This window comes from Argentina silus, assembly GCF_951799395.1.
Source record: "Argentina silus genome assembly, chromosome: 22".
NCBI classification, from domain to species: Eukaryota; Metazoa; Chordata; class Actinopteri; order Argentiniformes; family Argentinidae; genus Argentina; species Argentina silus.
Window position 1 is genome coordinate 11968236 of NC_139676.1, and position 19067 is coordinate 11987302.

General features: G+C 44.0%; 3 protein-coding genes across 5 annotated transcripts in view; 2 read left to right on the top strand and 1 right to left on the bottom strand.

Annotated features, from left to right (window-relative positions):
• The first annotated feature begins 870 nt into the window (after positions 1–870).
• Positions 871–18324, top strand: slc44a2 (solute carrier family 44 member 2 (CTL2 blood group)). 3 transcript variants are annotated; one of them, XM_083693543.1, is made up of 22 exons: positions 871–1009; positions 6366–6414; positions 6878–6951; positions 7193–7277; positions 7682–7766; positions 8180–8296; positions 8584–8644; positions 8848–8974; positions 9510–9593; positions 9832–9944; positions 10232–10363; positions 10497–10596; positions 11167–11259; positions 11467–11551; positions 12012–12274; positions 12523–12617; positions 13196–13299; positions 13522–13595; positions 13749–13819; positions 14160–14248; positions 14351–14435; positions 14847–18324. In XM_083693543.1, exons 1-22 carry the CDS (start codon positions 973–975, stop codon positions 15329–15331), a joined length of 2508 nt encoding a protein of 835 aa, XP_083549669.1. In that variant the 5' UTR covers positions 871–972; the 3' UTR covers positions 15332–18324. The 3 variants fall into 3 exon arrangements, with proteins under 3 accessions (XP_083549669.1, XP_083549671.1, XP_083549670.1); XM_083693545.1 differs by having other exon boundaries at positions 16807–18324; XM_083693544.1 differs by lacking the exon at positions 871–1009 and adding an exon at positions 4796–5199.
• The window catches only part of nfil3-5 (nuclear factor, interleukin 3 regulated, member 5), a 54293-nt gene continuing 43749 nt past the window's right edge, over positions 8524–19067 (bottom strand). The window contains exon 3 of the transcript XR_014554869.1: positions 8524–8533. The gene's annotated coding sequence lies outside the window, so the exon portion shown is untranslated. The remainder of the gene's footprint in view (positions 8534–19067) is intronic.
• The window catches only part of odad3 (outer dynein arm docking complex subunit 3), a gene marked incomplete at its 5' end in the record, with an annotated part of 6600 nt that continues 6214 nt past the window's right edge, over positions 18682–19067 (top strand). The window contains one exon of the mRNA XM_083693671.1: positions 18682–18760. Within this exon, the coding sequence (XP_083549797.1) occupies positions 18682–18760 (79 nt within the window). The remainder of the gene's footprint in view (positions 18761–19067) is intronic.

Sequence of the window (19067 nt, forward strand, 5' to 3'; positions counted from 1 at the left end):
AATTTGCAAGTGGAAACTTGTAAAACACACAGAATGCACACTAGGCACACACGATTACCCCAAGGAGGACAGAGACCAAGAAAACAAATATTAGAAGCTCAAAGTGTTTCATTATTTATGGGGATTTTAGATGAATCATGGTCTAGGACATCCACATGACACCCCTGTGAGCAGGAACAGGGAAGGGCAGACCAGACACAATTACCCATGTGTGATGTAATACTACACTGTTGCTGTGGCAGTGTGTCTGCTATTTCTATCTTAGATCTCCGAGTAACATCTCACTATATTTAACATGATATACATACCGTATGCAGGCATGTGTCATAGGCTACACTTGTCTACTTGTTATTATATGAAGTGTGTTTTTTGAAGGATTAAATTCCATTCCACAAAACAAAAAGGCCGTATCCATCAAGAGAGTCCGTAGGCTATGCAAGTTTTCGCCCGGTTTCCTCTAGGCACATTAAAAGCTTTGATGAGGGTTAGACTGATTTAATAGTGAATTATTTTGTACAAAAAAAGCCTCATTATCACCTTCCTGCAGTTCATTTAAAAAAAAAAAAAAAAACTTTTCAATTAATAGTTTATAAGACAAATTGCTCTTTGTCATGATTTGACAATACAACTGGGTCCGTCTATTCATTAGTGAGCTAGAAGCAGAGGACCCCTCCTCCTCACATTCCTTTGAAGTAGCGGCAAGACAGAAATTGTTTTGGTCCCCCATATAGTCCCAGTTAATTGGCTGACAAAGCTGTCAGTCATCCGTATTCTTCTTCTTATTGGTTCCCCGTTCTCTCACCCGTGGCATGGAATGCACCGTGGTTTGGGATGGTCTGTCCACAATACGCTCCGTTTGGACGGCGAATGAGAATCGTTGACTGTTATTGATGCCTTTTTCTCCGACATTTCCATGGTAACTGTCCTGTCCAATATTTGATCAGTAGCAGCGAGAAGCCAGAGGAAGCAAATATGGAATTAGAGGAAAAGAATCCCGACCCAAAATATGGTAAATATTGTCTTCTTTCTTCGCATATCTCTTTGCTTCTTTATTTTCTCAGAACGGGGGGTGGAAGAAATGGAAACAATGACAGAGTGATGGGTGGGGACCGCATGGGTCCCAAAGAGATTTAAGTCTCATCCTCATCTTTAAGCTGGCTTCATTGGGTGTAATCTTTAAATCTTTGACAACAACATCCTAACCAGGGTGCAAAATAGCCAGTCATGTTTTCCATTGAAAAACACCCTAATGAACCGGCCGTCAGCCAGAGCTGGCCGCTGCAGCTTTCAGTACGCTATGTTCTAATGAACAATTAGTGTGCTCGTTGGCCTATTTACTTATTTGGCTAGTTTACGCTCACCGCACATAACAGATGTAGGCTAAACCTATCAGTTAACTATCTACATGCCCGAAATTGCCTTTGCAATTAGAACATCGTTCGTGTAAGCTTCATTGTTAATGGGCGTTCAGTGCTAGTCCTGTCATCTACTGGAATAAGGAGTAAGGCACTTTAGGCGACAATATTGTGATGTCTTTATTATTATTGGATATGTATAGTTGAGAAAAATGCTTAAACAAAACAAGCATGATATGTCGAAGACCTACGACCGTAGGCATTGTGAGGCTGTCGCGCTCTCTCTGCGTTCATTTAGAGACAGAAGCTATTTGCTTTTTGTCCTGGCAAAAATCAATGCCACAACACCTTACAATATGTAAGTGCCATATGGTAATTACTCTCTCTCTCTCTCTCTCTCTCTCTCTCACACACACACACACACACACACACACACACACACTCACACTCACACTCACACTTACACACACAGACAGAAGGGACAGATGATTGTTTTGTTGACAAAATGTGGCCTCGGATAAATTCGCTGAATACCACTGATATGCCATAACAACTGCTTAGCCTTCATGACTCAACATGTAAAATAACCACATGTGTATGACTGAGAAGACATATTAAGAAGACATACACCTCTTCTCGGTGACACACGTATGGCTATAGAAAAGCACGTGTGTCACACATGTCACTTCTGTCTTGAGATTGATTACCTCTGTGGCTGCACTTTGCAACTCGTGGTTGGGGTGGGTTCGGGGTTGTTGTTCTTATGAACTGTTGAGTCATGAAGTTTCCTCACTCATGTTGTTCTTGCCTTAATCCCCCCCCCCCCCCCCCTCCATGTTATCTCGTGTGAGAATAGACATATAGCCTAAGCCTGAACTGAGAACCACGTAGTCGTGGCAATTTGACAATAGATAGATAGCATTTTGATAACGCTAGCTCTGAAATCAAAGGTCAATACCATTCCATCAAAAGTGTATTTTGATTGTCATCCAGTTATTGTGTAGATAGAACACAATAACGACAATGAACACAGAGTGAACGTCAATACAGTTGTAGTAGCAGTAGTAGGCCTCTACAATGCCTGCATTTTGGGAACATCCCCTATGGCTAATATTAGGGAACCCTGAGGAGCAGTATCCTAGTCCCATCTAAACAAGACAGCAACTTGTTTCCTCTGCTCCCCTCCCCCACACAGCCTTAAAGGTAATAAACTCACATAAACTGGGTCATACACTGAAAAGCATGAAGGCTGTGGCTTCAGTCAGCTGTTTCACATCTTGATACTGTACGTCATTTCGATGGTAGAGCTACCGTCACTGATTGCTTCATGAGTGCCTGAGTAGGCCGCTGGATGTGGAAATGCCAGCCTCCGGGCGACAGCTTGCCCAGACCTGCCCAGTGCCCACTGTACCCACTCAAAAGAGTGAGTCAAGAGGATACAGAGTCAACTCAAGTCAGTGCGCAGTTACACACACACACACACACACACACACACATACACACACACACACACACACACACACACACACGCTGTCTGAGAGTGTGTTGCTTCACAATGACTCTTTGTCATACTGCCGCTGGCTGACAGTTCATCTGCAAACAGATGTGATGTGACGATTTGTGCGTGTATGTGTGTGTGTGTGTGTGTGTGTGTGTGTGTGTGTGTGTGTGTGTGTGTGTGTGTGCGTGCGTACGTGCGTTCTGCGTGGCTCCTAGTGGACCATGTAGGGGAATGCAAGAAGAAGAGCGTCCAGCAGGATGTGTGCTGGATTTGGCACCCTGCAAGTTGAGACACTTCAGAAAAGGAAGTTGTGAGTTGGACTGACTCCTTCCCTCCCTGCTCGCTCTCTCCAGGAATTTGTGATGCATTTTCTCTAGAGACTGCCAAAGGGGAGATTTTAGAGAGCTCAGGTTGTTGAGTTTAGAAGTACGCAGCATGACTTTTTCCCTCTAAACAGATTTGAACGATGTACTGAGTCTATTTTTAACATCCTATTTTTGTACACACAGAGAATTGATTAGTATCAACAACTAATTAACAATGAAGGAGTAGCACTCAATCTTTAACATTCATGAACAATCCTTTTAAAACCTGCAATTCTAAAGTATACCACTGACAGACTCTCCCAGTGTCAGTAGCCATTCCTGATCCTACACAGCCATAGCAGTGGTGCCTCGTGCATAGAGAATCAGACGTAAATAATTGTCTTCTACCCCAATGGCATTGTGCATATTGACGTTAGAGCATAGCAGAGTAGATACGCTAACCACTCTGGCCACTAACCCATTAGGGTCGTCAGGGAGGCGGTCATTGGATAATCCCTCAGAGCCGGTGAGTGGAACACATCCATCATGACATCATTCCCTCTCCTCCTCCTCTCCCCTGTCAGCCTCTGGGCGGGCCAGAAACAAGCCCTAGCCAGCGTAGGGGTCTGTCGTCTTTACAAGCCCAACCCTGTACTCAAGCCCAGCGTTTCTCAACACCCACGGTCCGTAGACCGGCGCCGGGCCGTGGGATGTTGCTGACTGGTTTCAGTGGTTCGATAACACAATCTAGTCAACGTCCATTTTAATGCAAGTGTGATCTTCCAAGGAGGAAGGACCACAGCTTGCCGGTGGTCCCAGGGCAAATAATACCTCACCTTGTCTTCTGCCTGCCAAGGCAGAATTGACATCATACGTACATATCAATGTCTTTTTTTTAATATATACTGTATATATACAGATCCACAGAAGTGTCTAGGCTGGGGAGTAGGGGTTGCTGGGTTGTTTGTAGACAGGGCCAGGGTCTGTCTCTCAAAGCCCGGTATTGTCCTCCAGCATGTTCTGCACTATGCGGTCTATCACATGGCCATGGAGGAGGGGAAGGTGGCATGAGCCAGGGAACATGTAGGATGCTCTTATCACCCCTCGGCATCGGATGTCGCCTGACTCCCGACGCCTCGCATCCGTAAGGTCCATGCAGGGCATGTCAGAGTATGCTGACCACACTGCACGCTGACAATCAAGCCGTTGTTTGAGAACGCTGAACACACTGGGAAATGTGTGCGCTGTCTTTACTGTGAAAGTAGGCTATTCGTTTATGGATCAGAGACTACGGTCTCACAGTGCACACGCATAAATCAGGTGTTCAGCAATGTGGGTTGTGGGCTGTGTGCTGTCATCCCCTCGACAGGAAGGAAACTGCAGCGGTTTGGTGCCACGGATGAACATGATGAAGCGCTTCAAGTGCTGTAGAGTCACACACACACGCAAGCGTTTTCAGTGCTCACTTTTCCTTACATTAGGGTGATAGAGAAGTTTCATTTCGCACCCCGATGTTTGCGCCCACACCTATTTCTGTATTAGGGACATAGATGCAGAATCGATTCAAGGACTCTGTGTAGAGTAGCTTTGAAAGCCACTGAATTAAACGTGTCAACAAAGTCATTTGGGAGCAGAGGGGGGGCGTGCTGGGGTGCTCTGAGGATTAAAACACAATACTGTTGTGCTACCTCTCCTCTCCTCTACTCTCCTACCCTCCTGTGTGCTACCCATTCCCAGGATGAAGAGCCCAATCAAGAGAGGCAAGAGAAAGGAAGAGAGAGCGAGGAGAAGGAGGGAGAGTATAGACAGACTAGAGTAGGAGGAAGGTAGGGCTCTTTCTGATATGAGTGTTTTGTCGAAAGAAGGAAGTGAACTGGTGTTCTAGACACACTCCAGACGAGAACGCACTCACACCGCAGAAACACAGCCACCATATCAACATAGCACACCGCAGAAACACAGCCACCTTGTTTATAAGAACAACAGAGAAGAAGTGACTGGAGAATGGCAAAGGAAGGAGACAAACACCGAAAGCATGGTACTGTTAGCGCCTTATGGTCGAATTGTGTTTTCCGCCTTTGTTCATGACGTAGGCTACAAGTAGTAGGCTAGACACAGTAGTTATGTTGTTGTTATGCTGCTGTCACAGACTGGGTATTTAGACTGATTGAATGATTGAATGATTGAATGATTGAATGATTTCATATTCACCTGACTGTATATATGGTTGAGATGGTGCAAAAGCTGTGTGCAGCCTAGTGGGGTTTATCAGGGATTGTATGGTACACTGTGTTGGATAGTTGCAACAAGTGTGTCTGAGTCCAAATGAAGGTTAACAGTATTTATATCCTTTGTTTACCGCAGCCATTGTTTTCAGTGTGAGCTCCAGCACCCCCATTGTGTTCTTAGATGGTGTTCAGTCAAACAAACCGTTCTGCCATGTGAAGGAAAAGGGCGTTTTTCCTATCTTGTGTTGGCAGAAACACCGTTATATCTCATGTTGACAGACCAGTATATCATGCCCAACAACATGCTCAGACAGCCTTCACATTGCACTCTTAAGTACTGGATATCCAAGTAACATGATGCTTTTATCAAGTGTTTTAAAACATTTTTGACGTCTGATGTAAAGTATCTGTGTAGTTCTCAAAAGAATAGCTGCAACAGGAAATACAATGTTGACACATACCAGTTACTGTGGGTAATTTCTTGGAAGATTCACAAGCTGACTAAGATGTTTTGATTAGTCAATATATGTAATGTGCGCTGCATTTGGAACATTTGGACATTTGTATGTCGTGTTTTGAAGACGGTGTTGAAAAACATTGCTGGCTGATGATCAAGTGCTGCCGCCTTGTAGTCGTGGAGGTGTTACTATGGCTCCTGGGAATGTCCACAGGGAGCTCTGAGTCACCAGGGAGCCATTTTGTAGGTTGCTAGACACATCAGCCTGGCGGGAGAATCCTTTTGTTATGGAAAATGTGTGCCAGCTTTGTCATTACATACACACACACTTGCATACACGGGCACGGCCACGCCTACACACACACACACGCACACACACACACACACACACACACACACACACACACACACATATACACACACACACACACACACACACACACACACACACACACACACACACACACACACACACCTTTGAATAAATGTTACAAAATACTCAACTCTGCTTGTCCACAGGTGAATCCAGGAAGTTCGACCCTACTTTCAAAGGCCCCATCCATAACAGGTAAGAGTCTCACTCTCAGCTTAGACGGCCGTTGACCCCTGTGTTGCTACTGAGGCATTATTACTGGTGTATTACATGCTGTATTATATATATGACTAATACAGCATCAGGTCTATAACTGTGTTACTCTTGTCTATAACATGTCTATAACTTGTCTATAACTTGTCCATAACTCTTCTGTGCTGTCATGTGTGAGTAACTTGCTGCCGTAGCAACAGCTAATGGGGATCCTAATCAACTAAACTAAACAAAAGAGTCTCTGCTCTTTCAGTTAACGTCACCTCCTCTCTCTCTCTCTCTCTCTCTCTCTCTCTCTCTCTCTCTCTCTCTCTCTCTCTCTCTCTGTCTCTCTCCCTCTCTCTCTCTCTCTCTCTCTCTCTCTCCCTCTCTCTCTCTCTCTCTCTCTCTCTCTCTCTCTCTCTCTCTCTGTCTCTCTCTCTCTCTCTCTCCCTGTGGTCTGTAGGGGCTGCACAGATGTCCTCTGCTGTATCATCTTCATCCTGGCCCTGCTGGGCTACTTCGCCGTGGGAATAGTGGGTGAGTGTGATTGGCTCTAATAAAGTGCTTCTACCACTGCGGTGGTTAGAGAGAGGTGTGAGGGATCAGATAGGGGGACGGTGGTACTTGTGCTCCTCCCAAGTGTAATGTGGGTTTGTGTGTTGTCTGGGTGGATACGCACACACACACACACGCACGCACACACACATTTCTGTTGAAACAAATGGACAAATAAAGTGCTATTCTGTTATGAGCCAGTATGGTTGTTCTCCTCCCCCAGCCTGGTCCCAGGGAGACCCCAGGAAGGTGATCTACCCCACCGACAGCAGAGGACAGTTCTGTGGCCAGGCAGGAACTCCCCTGGAGTAAGGCCCTTTGATTATCCCCCTAACCAACTATTGTTTTGAATTATGTATATGAATAACTTCATAATCCCAAGGGGAACTCCGGGTGTGGCATCTGGTATAAGAACACACAATGCATGTGCCAATACATTATTCAACATCAAACCACCAAACACATGGCAAGTCCAGTACACACAGGAAACCCAAGTCTCAAAGCAACCACTAATTCTCCCATGTAGCTTCCCTGTCTGCCTTTCACAACATCACACCACCAAACACATGACAAATTATACACAACACAGGTGTTACGCTAAATCCAGTACGCACAGGAAACCCAAGTCTCAAAACAACCTCCAATTCTCCCATCACTTCCCTGTCTGCCTCTCTGTCATTGGTCTATTAAAGTGCCCTGTTTCCCTACACAGGAAGAAGCCCCTCCTGTTCTACTTCAACATCCTGAAGTGTGCCAGTCCCCTGGTGCTGCTGGAGTTCCAATGCCCCACCACTCAGGTCAGAGTTCAACCATGCCCTCATCTCTGTCTATTTCTCCTTCTCTCCATTACTTGATTCTGTCTATCTCTCTTTCTCTCTGTTTGTCTCTCTCTCTCTCCCTCTCTCTCTCCCTCTCTCTCACTATGTCCATCTCTCTCTCTCTCTCTCTTTCTCTCTCTCTCTCTCTCTCTCTCTCTCTCCCTCTCCCTCTCCCTCTCCCTCTCCCTCTCCCTCTCTCTCTCTCCCTCACCCTCTCTTTCTCAGATTTCTCTTTCTCTCCCTCCCATAGAATATCATGTTCGTAGGGCTTCCCAAACCGTATTCAAATTTCACATTGTAATGGTTTGGATTTTGCTTGGATAGCTTTCCTTGACTTTATTTATTGATTAGCTTGAACTTGGACATTTTTCTGTCTTTATTTGGGCGCTTAGTTATGTGTGGAAAAATGTCCCACGGACCACACAACATTGCTGAAAGCCTACCTGACCAAAGGGACCCAGGAATACTACAAGCAATTCTGCAAGGAAGGAGTGGACTTCTCCAAAATGGTGAGTGACATTTTGGATAGGTATATATAGAGGCACATTTTTTTCAGGAAAATGTAACTGCGAAGCTACACAGTTCTTATACAGCATACTGTTTATGAGATTGATGATGAGGGATGTTTACAACAACGCACAATGATGTCAGAAGAGTCCTCCCTCACAGAGATGGTATGAGGGTCTCTTCCCTTTCTATTTCTACGTCCTATGTTCCCACTTATCTCATTCTATGTCCTGCTTCTACTCTTTTCATTCTATTTCTATGTCCTCCCTGACGTGTGTATGTCCTCCAGAGTGTCCCTGAGATCCTGAGGGATGGCCTCTGCCCTTCCATGCTCGTTCCCAGCAAACCCTGTGAGTCAACGTAGTATTGAGTGTTTGAAGTTGTATTAGAGTGTGATTTTGTGACACAGTAGGTGAACTGGAATCATACAGTAATTAGTGATTATCATACAGTAACACACCATCATGAAGTCATCATTCAGGGAGTTAATCTCCCCCCCCTCCCCTCCCCCTTCTCCTCCTTTTAATCTGCTCCCTCTCTTCTCTCCCTCCAGTCACCCGCCGCTGCCTCCCAGCCCTGGGCACCATGAAAGGTGGAAAGATCGTCGTGGGAAACCAGACTACTTTTGACAGCGGAGACGGGGAGAATGTCAACGCCACAGATCTCCTGGAAGCATCCAAGTAAGCACTAACCCAGCTTCACTGCAGTTCAAGCTAAAATTCAGACACTACCAACTAAGCTATTGCCATCCATAACACAGTAGACATTAAATATATGTCTCATAAGATGTGTATGAGATACAGTACCAGTCAAAAGTTTGGCCACACCTTCTCATTCAATGGTTTTTCTTTATTTTCTACATTGTAGATTAATATTGAAGACATCAAAACTATGAAGGAACACATATGGAATTATGTAGTAAACAAAAACGTGTTAAACAAACCAGAACATGGTTTGTATTTTAGATTCTTCAAAGTAGCCACCTTTTGCTTTGATGACAGCTTTGCACACTCTTGGCAAGTTTGTGTCCAAACTTTTGACTGGTACTGTATATGTAATAATAATATTATATATATATGTATATATATAACATTATGTTGTGTGATAGTCACATGTCTCATGATAGTATGTATAATGTAATACGTGATAGTACAGTCGCAGCCTTGCCAGTGGACTTGTTGTTATTGTTATTAAGTGGACTTGTTTTGATTGCAGGAAGTCCAACGTGGTGGTGGAAGCTCGTCAGGTGGCCATGCGGATCTTTGAGGACTACACCGAGTCCTGGCACTGGATCTTGCTGTGAGTTGCTGTAGTGTTGTTGACGTTGAACTTACAAACACAAAACCGCATGAGGAGATTTTATATGTAGAATCTACAGTATTTCGTGATAGATTTAAAAAAAAAAAATGTGACTCCTTTTCTTTACTTACAACACAAAGTAGCGTAGGAGTCTTCGTATTCGCGTAAAGTGCAGTAGGCATGCATACATGCTATGCTGTGTGAGTGGACTGAATGTGACGTCTCTGGCCTCCTCCAGTGGGCTGGTGATCGCCATGATTGTCAGTCTCATCTTCATCGTCCTCCTGCGTTACCTGGCTGGGGTGATGGTCTGGGTCATGATCATCATGGTAATACTGGTCATCGGATACGGTACGACTTCACTTCTCTCTCCTATCTAGCTAAAAAAAACGACTGTATGACCTGTATGACTGTATCAGATATACAATTCAAAATACCTTCCGGGTGAGTTTGACAAAAACGTTGTAGCACTGTCATGGTTTTGAATTCATTCTTTGCCACGGAGGAGAGATGGTCGCTTTCGCAAAACCTACCCTAGGATAGTATTTCATTGTCAGATGTGTGTGGTGTTTTCACCCAGTTCTGACTACATTTATGACTCTCTCTGATTGGCTCAACACGTTGTGATGGTCTGCTAGGTATTTTTCACTGCTTAATGGAGTATCGCAGCCTCAAGGGCGAACCTGGCGCTGATGTCACCATCCGAGACCTGGGACTGCAGACAGACTTTGGCGTGTACCTGCAGATCAGACAGACATGGCTGGCATTCAGTGAGTCACACACACCCACGCACACACACACACACACACACACACACACACACACACACACACACACACACAGGACCCCAGCATGTGGACTTTCTAATGACTTTCCCCCCCCCTCACCGTCTCCGTCTCTTAGTGATCATCCTGGCCATAGTGGAGGTGGTCATCATCCTGCTGCTCATCTTCCTCAGGAAGAGAGTCCTCATCGCCATCGCCCTCATCAAGGAGGCCAGCAGGTCAGACCTATGGGACCACTGTCTTAGACTTAGAACACTTTCATGACTTGTAGTACAGAAACACACAGACACAGTACAGTAGCACAGGGGTGGGTGGGTGGGGATTCAGCCAGATCAAGGAGGTGTGCTGTGCTTAGATAGGACATTCATTACAGCCTATGCATAACAGACATGCAGAATACACTGGGTTGACTTGGGATGAGAGACATGATGAATAATGTAGTGGAATTATTCCCAGAGGCACACACAGACATTACGTCTAAATCAACATAGATCACTATATTCACAGGTATCACAGGTGTTTGATACCATTCCTCATTCCATTCCATGCACTACAATGAGCCCGTCCTCTGATTTCTACATCCTCTAGTATAGATACACAGGCACGCAGCACAAACAAACAAAAGAGGATTGCAATATTTTAATCACAGTCTGATGCAATGTATTTGTACATCAAATCAGCATTATGGGAAATGTAATCTGCTTTTCTGTGTCTCTGTCACAGTAACTGTTAGATGGCTCTCTCAGTGACCTAACCATTTTTTCTTTTCTTTTTTTTTTCCAATAAAGGGCTGTTGGTCACGTGATGTCATCGCTGTTCTACCCTCTGCTGACCTTTGCCCTCTTGGCCCTGGTGATCGCCTACTGGGGCATCACTGCTGTGTATCCTTCCACTGTCCATAACAATAGTGCCTCCTTTGTCGTCAAAGTGAATGTCTCCTTGTCATTGTGAAGTGTGACTAGATGACTTGTCAGCAGGTCTAGTTGGTGATACTATATGTATCCATTAAAATTGAAGTGCAGATAAGTGGAGTATTTACTTGTTGTTTATTCACTTGTTGTGATAATCTCCTTGACTGCCTGGGCTAGCTTCCTATCCACCTCAAACGACCAGGTTTACAAAGTGTTCAACACCACCGAGTGTGAGTACTCCAGGGACACCTGCAACCCTGAGGTGAGCCACCACTAGATCTCCCTGTTACACCCTATCTACCACAGTTATACAGTACATTAGAAATTGTACATAGAGGCCCCAGTTTGATTCAGCAATGGCGCTGAGCAGGGCAAAAAATACCTTACAACTCAGAATACTCTACAGCATGATCTTTATTGCAACTCGATTTTAACAGTGGTTTTGAGAAAACTGTAATTATTCAATCAGCGTGTTTGAAACTGCATTGCGTATCATGGAAATGCTAGACGCAGTATTCAAGACCCCCATTGGAGTATTTCTCATTGCATCTATTAGAAATATTAAGGTAAAGATGCCGACACCCCAATTTTACAAATGTTGCACATGCACATTGAGGCCCGCCGTGTCAAGTGAATCTGACATCTACCTAACTACCTTTTTTCAATATGCAGAAATCCTTCTGCTAGTGCTAATTTCACAGTGCCTTCTCCCTCTGTTCCAGACATTCAACACCACCAACATAACAACAGTGTGCCCTGACGCAGAGTGCCTGTTTGCCTTCTACGGCGGAGAGACCTACTACCACAAATACCTCATTCTGTTCCAGTTCTACAACGTCTTCCTGTTCTTCTGGTGTGCTAACTTTGTCACAGCACTGGGACAGGTGACTCTGTCTGGGGCCTTCGCCTCCTACTACTGGGCCTTCAAGAAGCCTGAGGACATTCCCGCCAACCCCATCTTCTCCTCACTCGGCCGGGCCCTCAGGTTAGAGTTGTTGTTGTTGTTGTTGTTGTTGTTGTTGTTGTTGTTGTTGTTGGCCCGTGTGTGTGTGTGTGTGTGTGTGTGTGTGTGTGTGTTTGTCAACAGTCACGAGAAGAGATAGCAATATATTGCACATATAAACTTATTTAATTTGTGTAATGAGATATGCTTTTACCCTACCCTTATTAGGAGTTCCTCTATCGCCTTCACTCCTCTCTCCTTGACCCTCTTATTCTTAATCACCTGCCCAGGTACCACACTGGCTCCCTGGCCTTCGGCTCCCTCATCCTGTCCCTGGTCCAGGTCATCAGGGTTGTCCTGGAGTACCTGGACCACAAGCTCAAAGGTGAGGTGTTGTAAAGTTTCCTGCTCCATGTGCAAAGCTGTTACTTCCTCTTGGGGGTCAAGTTATGTTCTCCTGTGGTCTGTGGAACCAGATGTTGTGATAAATAAAGTGTTCCTAATAAAGTGTTCGGTGAATGTAGGTCACATATTTAGGTCAAATACAAAAGTGGGACTTTAAAGAGAAATGCACTGTAGATCCTCCTCAATTTATTTCTGATACATTTACATTTTACATTTATGGCATTTAGCAGATGCCTTTATCCAAAGCGACTTACAACAAATACAATTGTTTAAGGAAGTGAATCATCTATCCAACAGTCATCATAAGACAAAGCAATCAATGCTCACACCAGGGGCCATTGGCAGTCGTAATGCCAGAAGCCTTTTTTTTTACAGGAGAGAACTTGTACAGGGGGGTAGTAGGGGTGAAGAGGTCTCTAGGGTTGGGGTTAGGGTTAGTACAGGGGGGGGTAGTGGGGGTATGATGCTGAAAAAACAGCCTTTATCAAATAAGGAAATAGTGTTTCTAACACCAGGCCTCTATTCTCTCTGGTCTGTTCTTTGTGCCTCCACCGCTAGGTGCCCAGAACAAGTGTGCCAGGTTCATGCTCAGCTGCCTGAAGTGCTGCTTCTGGTGCCTGGAGAAATTCATCAAGTTCCTCAACAGGAACGCCTACATCATGGTGTGTTGATCAACACGACTGAATCAATACAATATCAATTATCATTATAATTTGGCTGGTACATTATTATTACAAATATATACATTGCCCCTTAATATTTTTTTTACACAGCCGGTTGAGACTTGATTAAGCTTAATGTTTAGGTGTATCTAATGTGAGAGATTCTGTACTGAGGACCCTTGAATGATGTTCTTTGTTTATAACACCACCCATGCCTTTTAGGTGGCGATATATGGCAAAAGCTTTTGTCCCTCAGCCAGAGATGCCTTCTTCCTCCTCATGAGGAATATCGTCAGGTGAGTGTCGACCTCTGACTCACCGAATTCCATACACTTCACGACCGTTGCTGGAGAGCATTATGATGATTTCATCTCGGCTCGTAGGTAAACGTCAGTTGGGATTCCGTCTCTTTGACTGAAATACTATTCATTTCTCTGTTCTCTCTGCAGGGTGGCTGTCTTGGACAAGGTGACTGATTTCCTGCTATTCTTGGGAAAGCTCCTCATTGTTGGGATTGTGGGTAAGTGGTGCTTGAGTCTACACATACATATGTAGTATGCATTTCATCACCAATACAATCCATCACTTTCTAGGTAGGAAAGACCTGAGATGGACACTTCCTTCTTTACTGATCACACGTCACTCACCACTGCTTCAAGTCAGAACACACACACACACACACACACACACACACACACACACACACACACACACACACACACACACACACACACACACACACACACACACACACTCCATCAGTTATGAAATGTGCACGACATCGACAAAACAAGCAGAGAAACTTGTTGGTGCTGTAGCCCTCACTTCCTTCGAATCATAAGCTTTTCCTCTCTGCGCAGGAATCTGCTCCTTCTTCTTCTTCTCTGGGAGGATCAAGGCCGTGGAGCAGACCGCTCCTTCTCTCAACTACTACTGGGTTCCTATTCTGGTGAGACACAGTGCTTCAGTAGACCTTTCATAGTCAGTATACCATTGTAGATTGTTTACCTGTTGATAACATTGGACTCTATGTGACTCTATCTGTGTCCAGACCGTGGTGGTAGGGTCCTACCTCATCGCCCACGGGTTCTTCAGCGTGTACGCCATGTGTGTTGACACACTCTTCCTCTGCTTCTGTGAGTAACACTCTATTTAGCGTCCCCCCCCCCCCCTCCCCCCCCCCCCATTGAAACGATGCCATAGTGTTTTTGAATGAAATATTTCATTGCGTGCTAATTTCAATCACTCGTACTCAACTTTCCAAATCTGAAATACTCCTTTATCTGAGATTCCCTTTATACTGTACCTGCCATGTTTCTGACTTTTCGCCTCTTTGTCTCTTTTTCCCTCCTTCCCTTCTTTCTTTCACACCTCACGTTTTATTCTCACACCTTCCTTCCTTTTCCACACTTTTTGGTTCTGTTGTATTTTTCCACTAACCCAATCAATGAAACATTAACCTCATAAAACACACACACACACACACGCACGCACGCACACTCACACACACACACGCACGCACGCACACACACACACACACTCAAAAGGCGAAGACCTGGAGAGAAATGACGGGTCTGAAGACAGGCCATATTTCATGTCCGTGGAGCTCCACGAGATTCTCTCCAAAACAAAGGTAGTGGAAGATGACAAAGATGATGCAGAGCAGCCAGGTACACAAGATACACTGCAAGCTGACCAAGTCACAGTTGAGGAGGAAATACCTCTCCAACAGCAGGATGGAGAGATACAACTGAAACAGCAAGGTGTGCTCACACAGGATAACGAAGAGGAGAAACCCCTGAAGGAGACAACTGAAGTAGAGGAACCACAAGAGGAGAAGTCTCAAGACAAGGAACCGGAAGTTAAAGAACCCGAAGTGAAGGAACCAGAGGAAGAAAAGGGAACAAAAGTGGCCACGCCTGTAGAGGAGGACGCCCCGTCCGCAGAGCCTGAGAAAGAAGAGAACGAGGAAAAGAAACCGGAAGAGGAGAAACCCAAAGAGGGAGACCCTCCTACCACACCCCAGGAGTAGTTTAAGTACCAGATATGATTAAAGGATAAGGAAAGTGAGGGATGGTGAACCTCATAGCCTGTGTGCCGTGTGGTACAGTCCTAAAGTCACCGACGACGACCGTGTGATTCGGACTAGTTCAATGTATGACCAGATGAAATGCAGATTTGCCACACACATAGCTACCCACAGGGTTATATTAAGGGTAGCTTGTTTTAGCAAAGGTCCTCATGTAACGGTTGAAGCAGATCTAAGCCCAGTGCATCTCTGTAGCTTGAAAATAGTGTTCTTTTGTTTGTGTTGGTTCTAGGCAGTGTCGGTTTGTATCGTGAGGATCTGTAGAAATTGTGAGTTGCTGAACCTGTGCCTGACTACTGTTGTTCATAGTTATTGTCTTAAAATCAATGCATTATGAATCACACACTAATGCCATGTTTACAGTCAAAAGAAACATCTCAATTAATGGTGACATTTTTCGCTGTTTACCTTGATTACCAGCTGACGCCAAATGGTCCATACAAAAACCCTTTGATATGACAATAGATTTTGTTTGTTTCTCCGAACAAACAAATAACATTTGTGTACAGTACAGTTACTTTATGTATGTACTTCTTTACGTTGCTCCGTCTTGTACCCATTGAGGCGCCACTCCAGCCAAGATCATGTGTTTGGATTCAGTGTATTGGAACGCCACCTACTTGCCTTGGTATTTTGGACTGACATAATTGCTGTGATTGTGTTGCAGTGACGCAACCGTTTTGACCTCTCAGATCTGCAAGCCCTGTTTACTGTTTACTGACCCCACTTGCCTTTGTCTCTCTCTCTCTCTCTCGCTCTGTCTCTTTCTCTCTCTCTCTCTCTCTGTCTCTTTCTCTCTCTCTGTCTCTTTCTCTCCCTCTCTCTCTCTCGCTCTGTCTCTCTTTCTTTGTCTCTTTCTCTACCTATCTCTTCCCTATTTCTGTGCTGCATGATGTTAACATCGCCTATTGAGTGCTTTACTGAAACTAACACTAACCTCTCAATGTTGTATTAGTGTTTCTGTTAAGATGTATCACATTGTGAACGTTGTAATTGAAGTAGTACTTTCACGTATAATACATTCCACTCAATTTGCATTTGTTGGGTGCAGTTATTGATTAAAGTTGCATTGTATTGATCGCAAAATAGCTTTTTGTGTGTAAATACATTAATGTCATATGAGAGGCCATTGGGAGGAAGACAGAACGGTGAGTTTCTATTCAATGTATGTTGTCAGTACAGTCACGTTGGAGGATAGTGTAATATTTCATAGAGCAGGACAAATGAGATACCCAGCTCTTTTGTTATGAATAAGAAATGACTCAATTTACTGTTTCAGACCATTTTGGGAAGTTAGCTTGCCAACTCCTGCTTTATGAAAAACCCTCCATGGAGTAGATTTAGAGATCGTCTGATTTGAAGCTTTGGTTAGTGTGTTATTATCCTGGCTCATCTCATGCCTTCTCTCAATGTGACAGTGGAGGACCTGGAACGTAACGATGGCACTGCAGATAGGCCCTACTTCATGTCCCAGAACCTGCTCACCATCCTGAAGAAGTCCAACGAGGAGACCAAGACTGTTGACTGAACCCAAGCCTGATGGAGTGTGTGTGCTCGCGTGTGCGTGTGCGTGTGTGTGCGTGCGTGCGTGCATGTGCGTGTGTGTGTGTGTGTGTGTGTGTGTGTGTGTGTGTGTGTGTGTGTGTGTGTGTGTCTATGTAAAGAGAACAGAGGGAAATGAAGTTCAGCTGCCATGTTAAACCGTCGTGCCTGTGTAGTGTTCTGTGTATATAGTGTGCCTTAAGATCATGTTGTTGTATAGGCTACAGGGAGTTCCACTCTGCCTTACTGCTTCAAAAAAAGTTGTATTCATTCACATTATAACATATTGTCATTCATGCAATTTATGGTTGTTTCCTTGTTCGAGTGTTTTACTTTTTGCAGCCCACATTTGCCTTAAAAAACTGTAACCTCATTTGATTGTTCCTTTTTTTTTGTATTTCAATTTTGTGATGCGATTGTCTGGAGTCCCACCAACTCAAAACTAAACTTTTGTTCGTTTGTTTTGGCCCAGTATCACACTTCAACAGCCCATAATACTGCCATCCGTGTTAAATGAGAATTTGCTCATCCTGGGAGATTCTCAAACAGATTCTTATCTTACGTTACATATTTCATTTGAATGATTGCTGAACGTTATGCCTTAATGCTTTGTTTAATGTTCCCACTCTTACATTTTTCATCTTTATTATATGATAGAGACAGTGGAGAGAGACAGGAAAGTAAGGAGAGGGTATTACATTTACATTTACATTTTTGACATTTAGCAGATACCTTTATCCAAAGCGACTTGCAACAAGTACATCAGTCATCATAAGAAAAACAAATCTATGCTAGGACCAGGAGCCATTAGCAGTCACAATGCTAGAAGAAGGAAGGATTACTTTTTTTTTTTAATTTGTATATTTACAGTAGAGAAACTGTATAGGGGGGTAGTGGGGATGAAGAGGTCTTTAGGAGGGACAGTCCAGATGTTGCCTGAAGAGATCGGCATAACGTGAGCTGACGGCAAGCTGCATCCTCATTGTCGTGTCTGACTGAACCTACGTGGTACTTCAATTAATAATTAATTCAGTTAATGTTCTTTTTCATTGCTATTGTTGTTGAGCTCTGTATTATAGTTGAATGCTGCAGTACATTACTGAAACTTACCAAAGGAAATAGACATTTTTTTAATGTATTAGACTTTCTTTCTTTTTTTTTTCTTTTTTTTTTTACATTTTTAATGTTCTAAAAGCAGTATTATAGTGAAACCATACAGAAAAGTGATTAGTTTGGACTGAAGTTTTTTACTGTTGTTTACTTGACCTAATGCATGCATATTTTGTAACAATTCAGTTCAAGTGGAAATGTCAAAGAGAACTTCAAGAGAAGTGTGGAAATGTTGCTTTTAAGTGGAGCAGAATGTAAATAATTAAAGTGTTTTTTTTCCACAACTACACAAGTAGCTTTTCATTTACTCAACATGAAGGCTACTGTAGCCTACAATTACTGAATGTCACTCTATTCGGGCTTGCAGAATGAATGTCTTTTAATTGCTCCCTATTTGATGGACCGTCGTCAGCAGATCGTGTTGTTCTGCCCTCGACTTGGCAACCTCGAGCTCTGTCCGCAGTCCTCGAGCCTCGGTCTGACGGGAAGTGTACCGGTCGCTAGGCAACAGGGTTAGGGTTAGAGAGGCGCTCTGTGTTTTCACGCCAAATCCGCTCAAGCAGAGGCCCTTCTCGTGGTTTAAAAACACGCTAAACGGTACTTTGTATATTATTTAGCTTTATGATAAGTGCGTGGTGAAAATGCCCTTCAGCGAAGAGGCCATAAAACCTCCTCTTCATGACCAAATAACAGAACTACAGAGGAAAATTCAACTGCTTGGTAAGTTGTTGATTGATCTGCATAGAAGCACAGTAACCCTTCGTGCTGGCCGGGCTACATGCAGTTGTACTGGTAACTGGCTCAGTGTAAATATATCTGATCGATACTTTGTTACAACACTTACAACACTTATTATGCAAAGTGATTGGTTAACAACTGGGCCACGCTGCCAAAAGAAAGTTGGCTTGGCCTACTAACAGTTATCTATAAGCTAAATAGATAGATATAAGTAATAATAAAACATAAAAAGAATGAGATATATGGAGTCAAATGAAGGACCAAAGCATTTATCCAAGTGGTTGCTGAA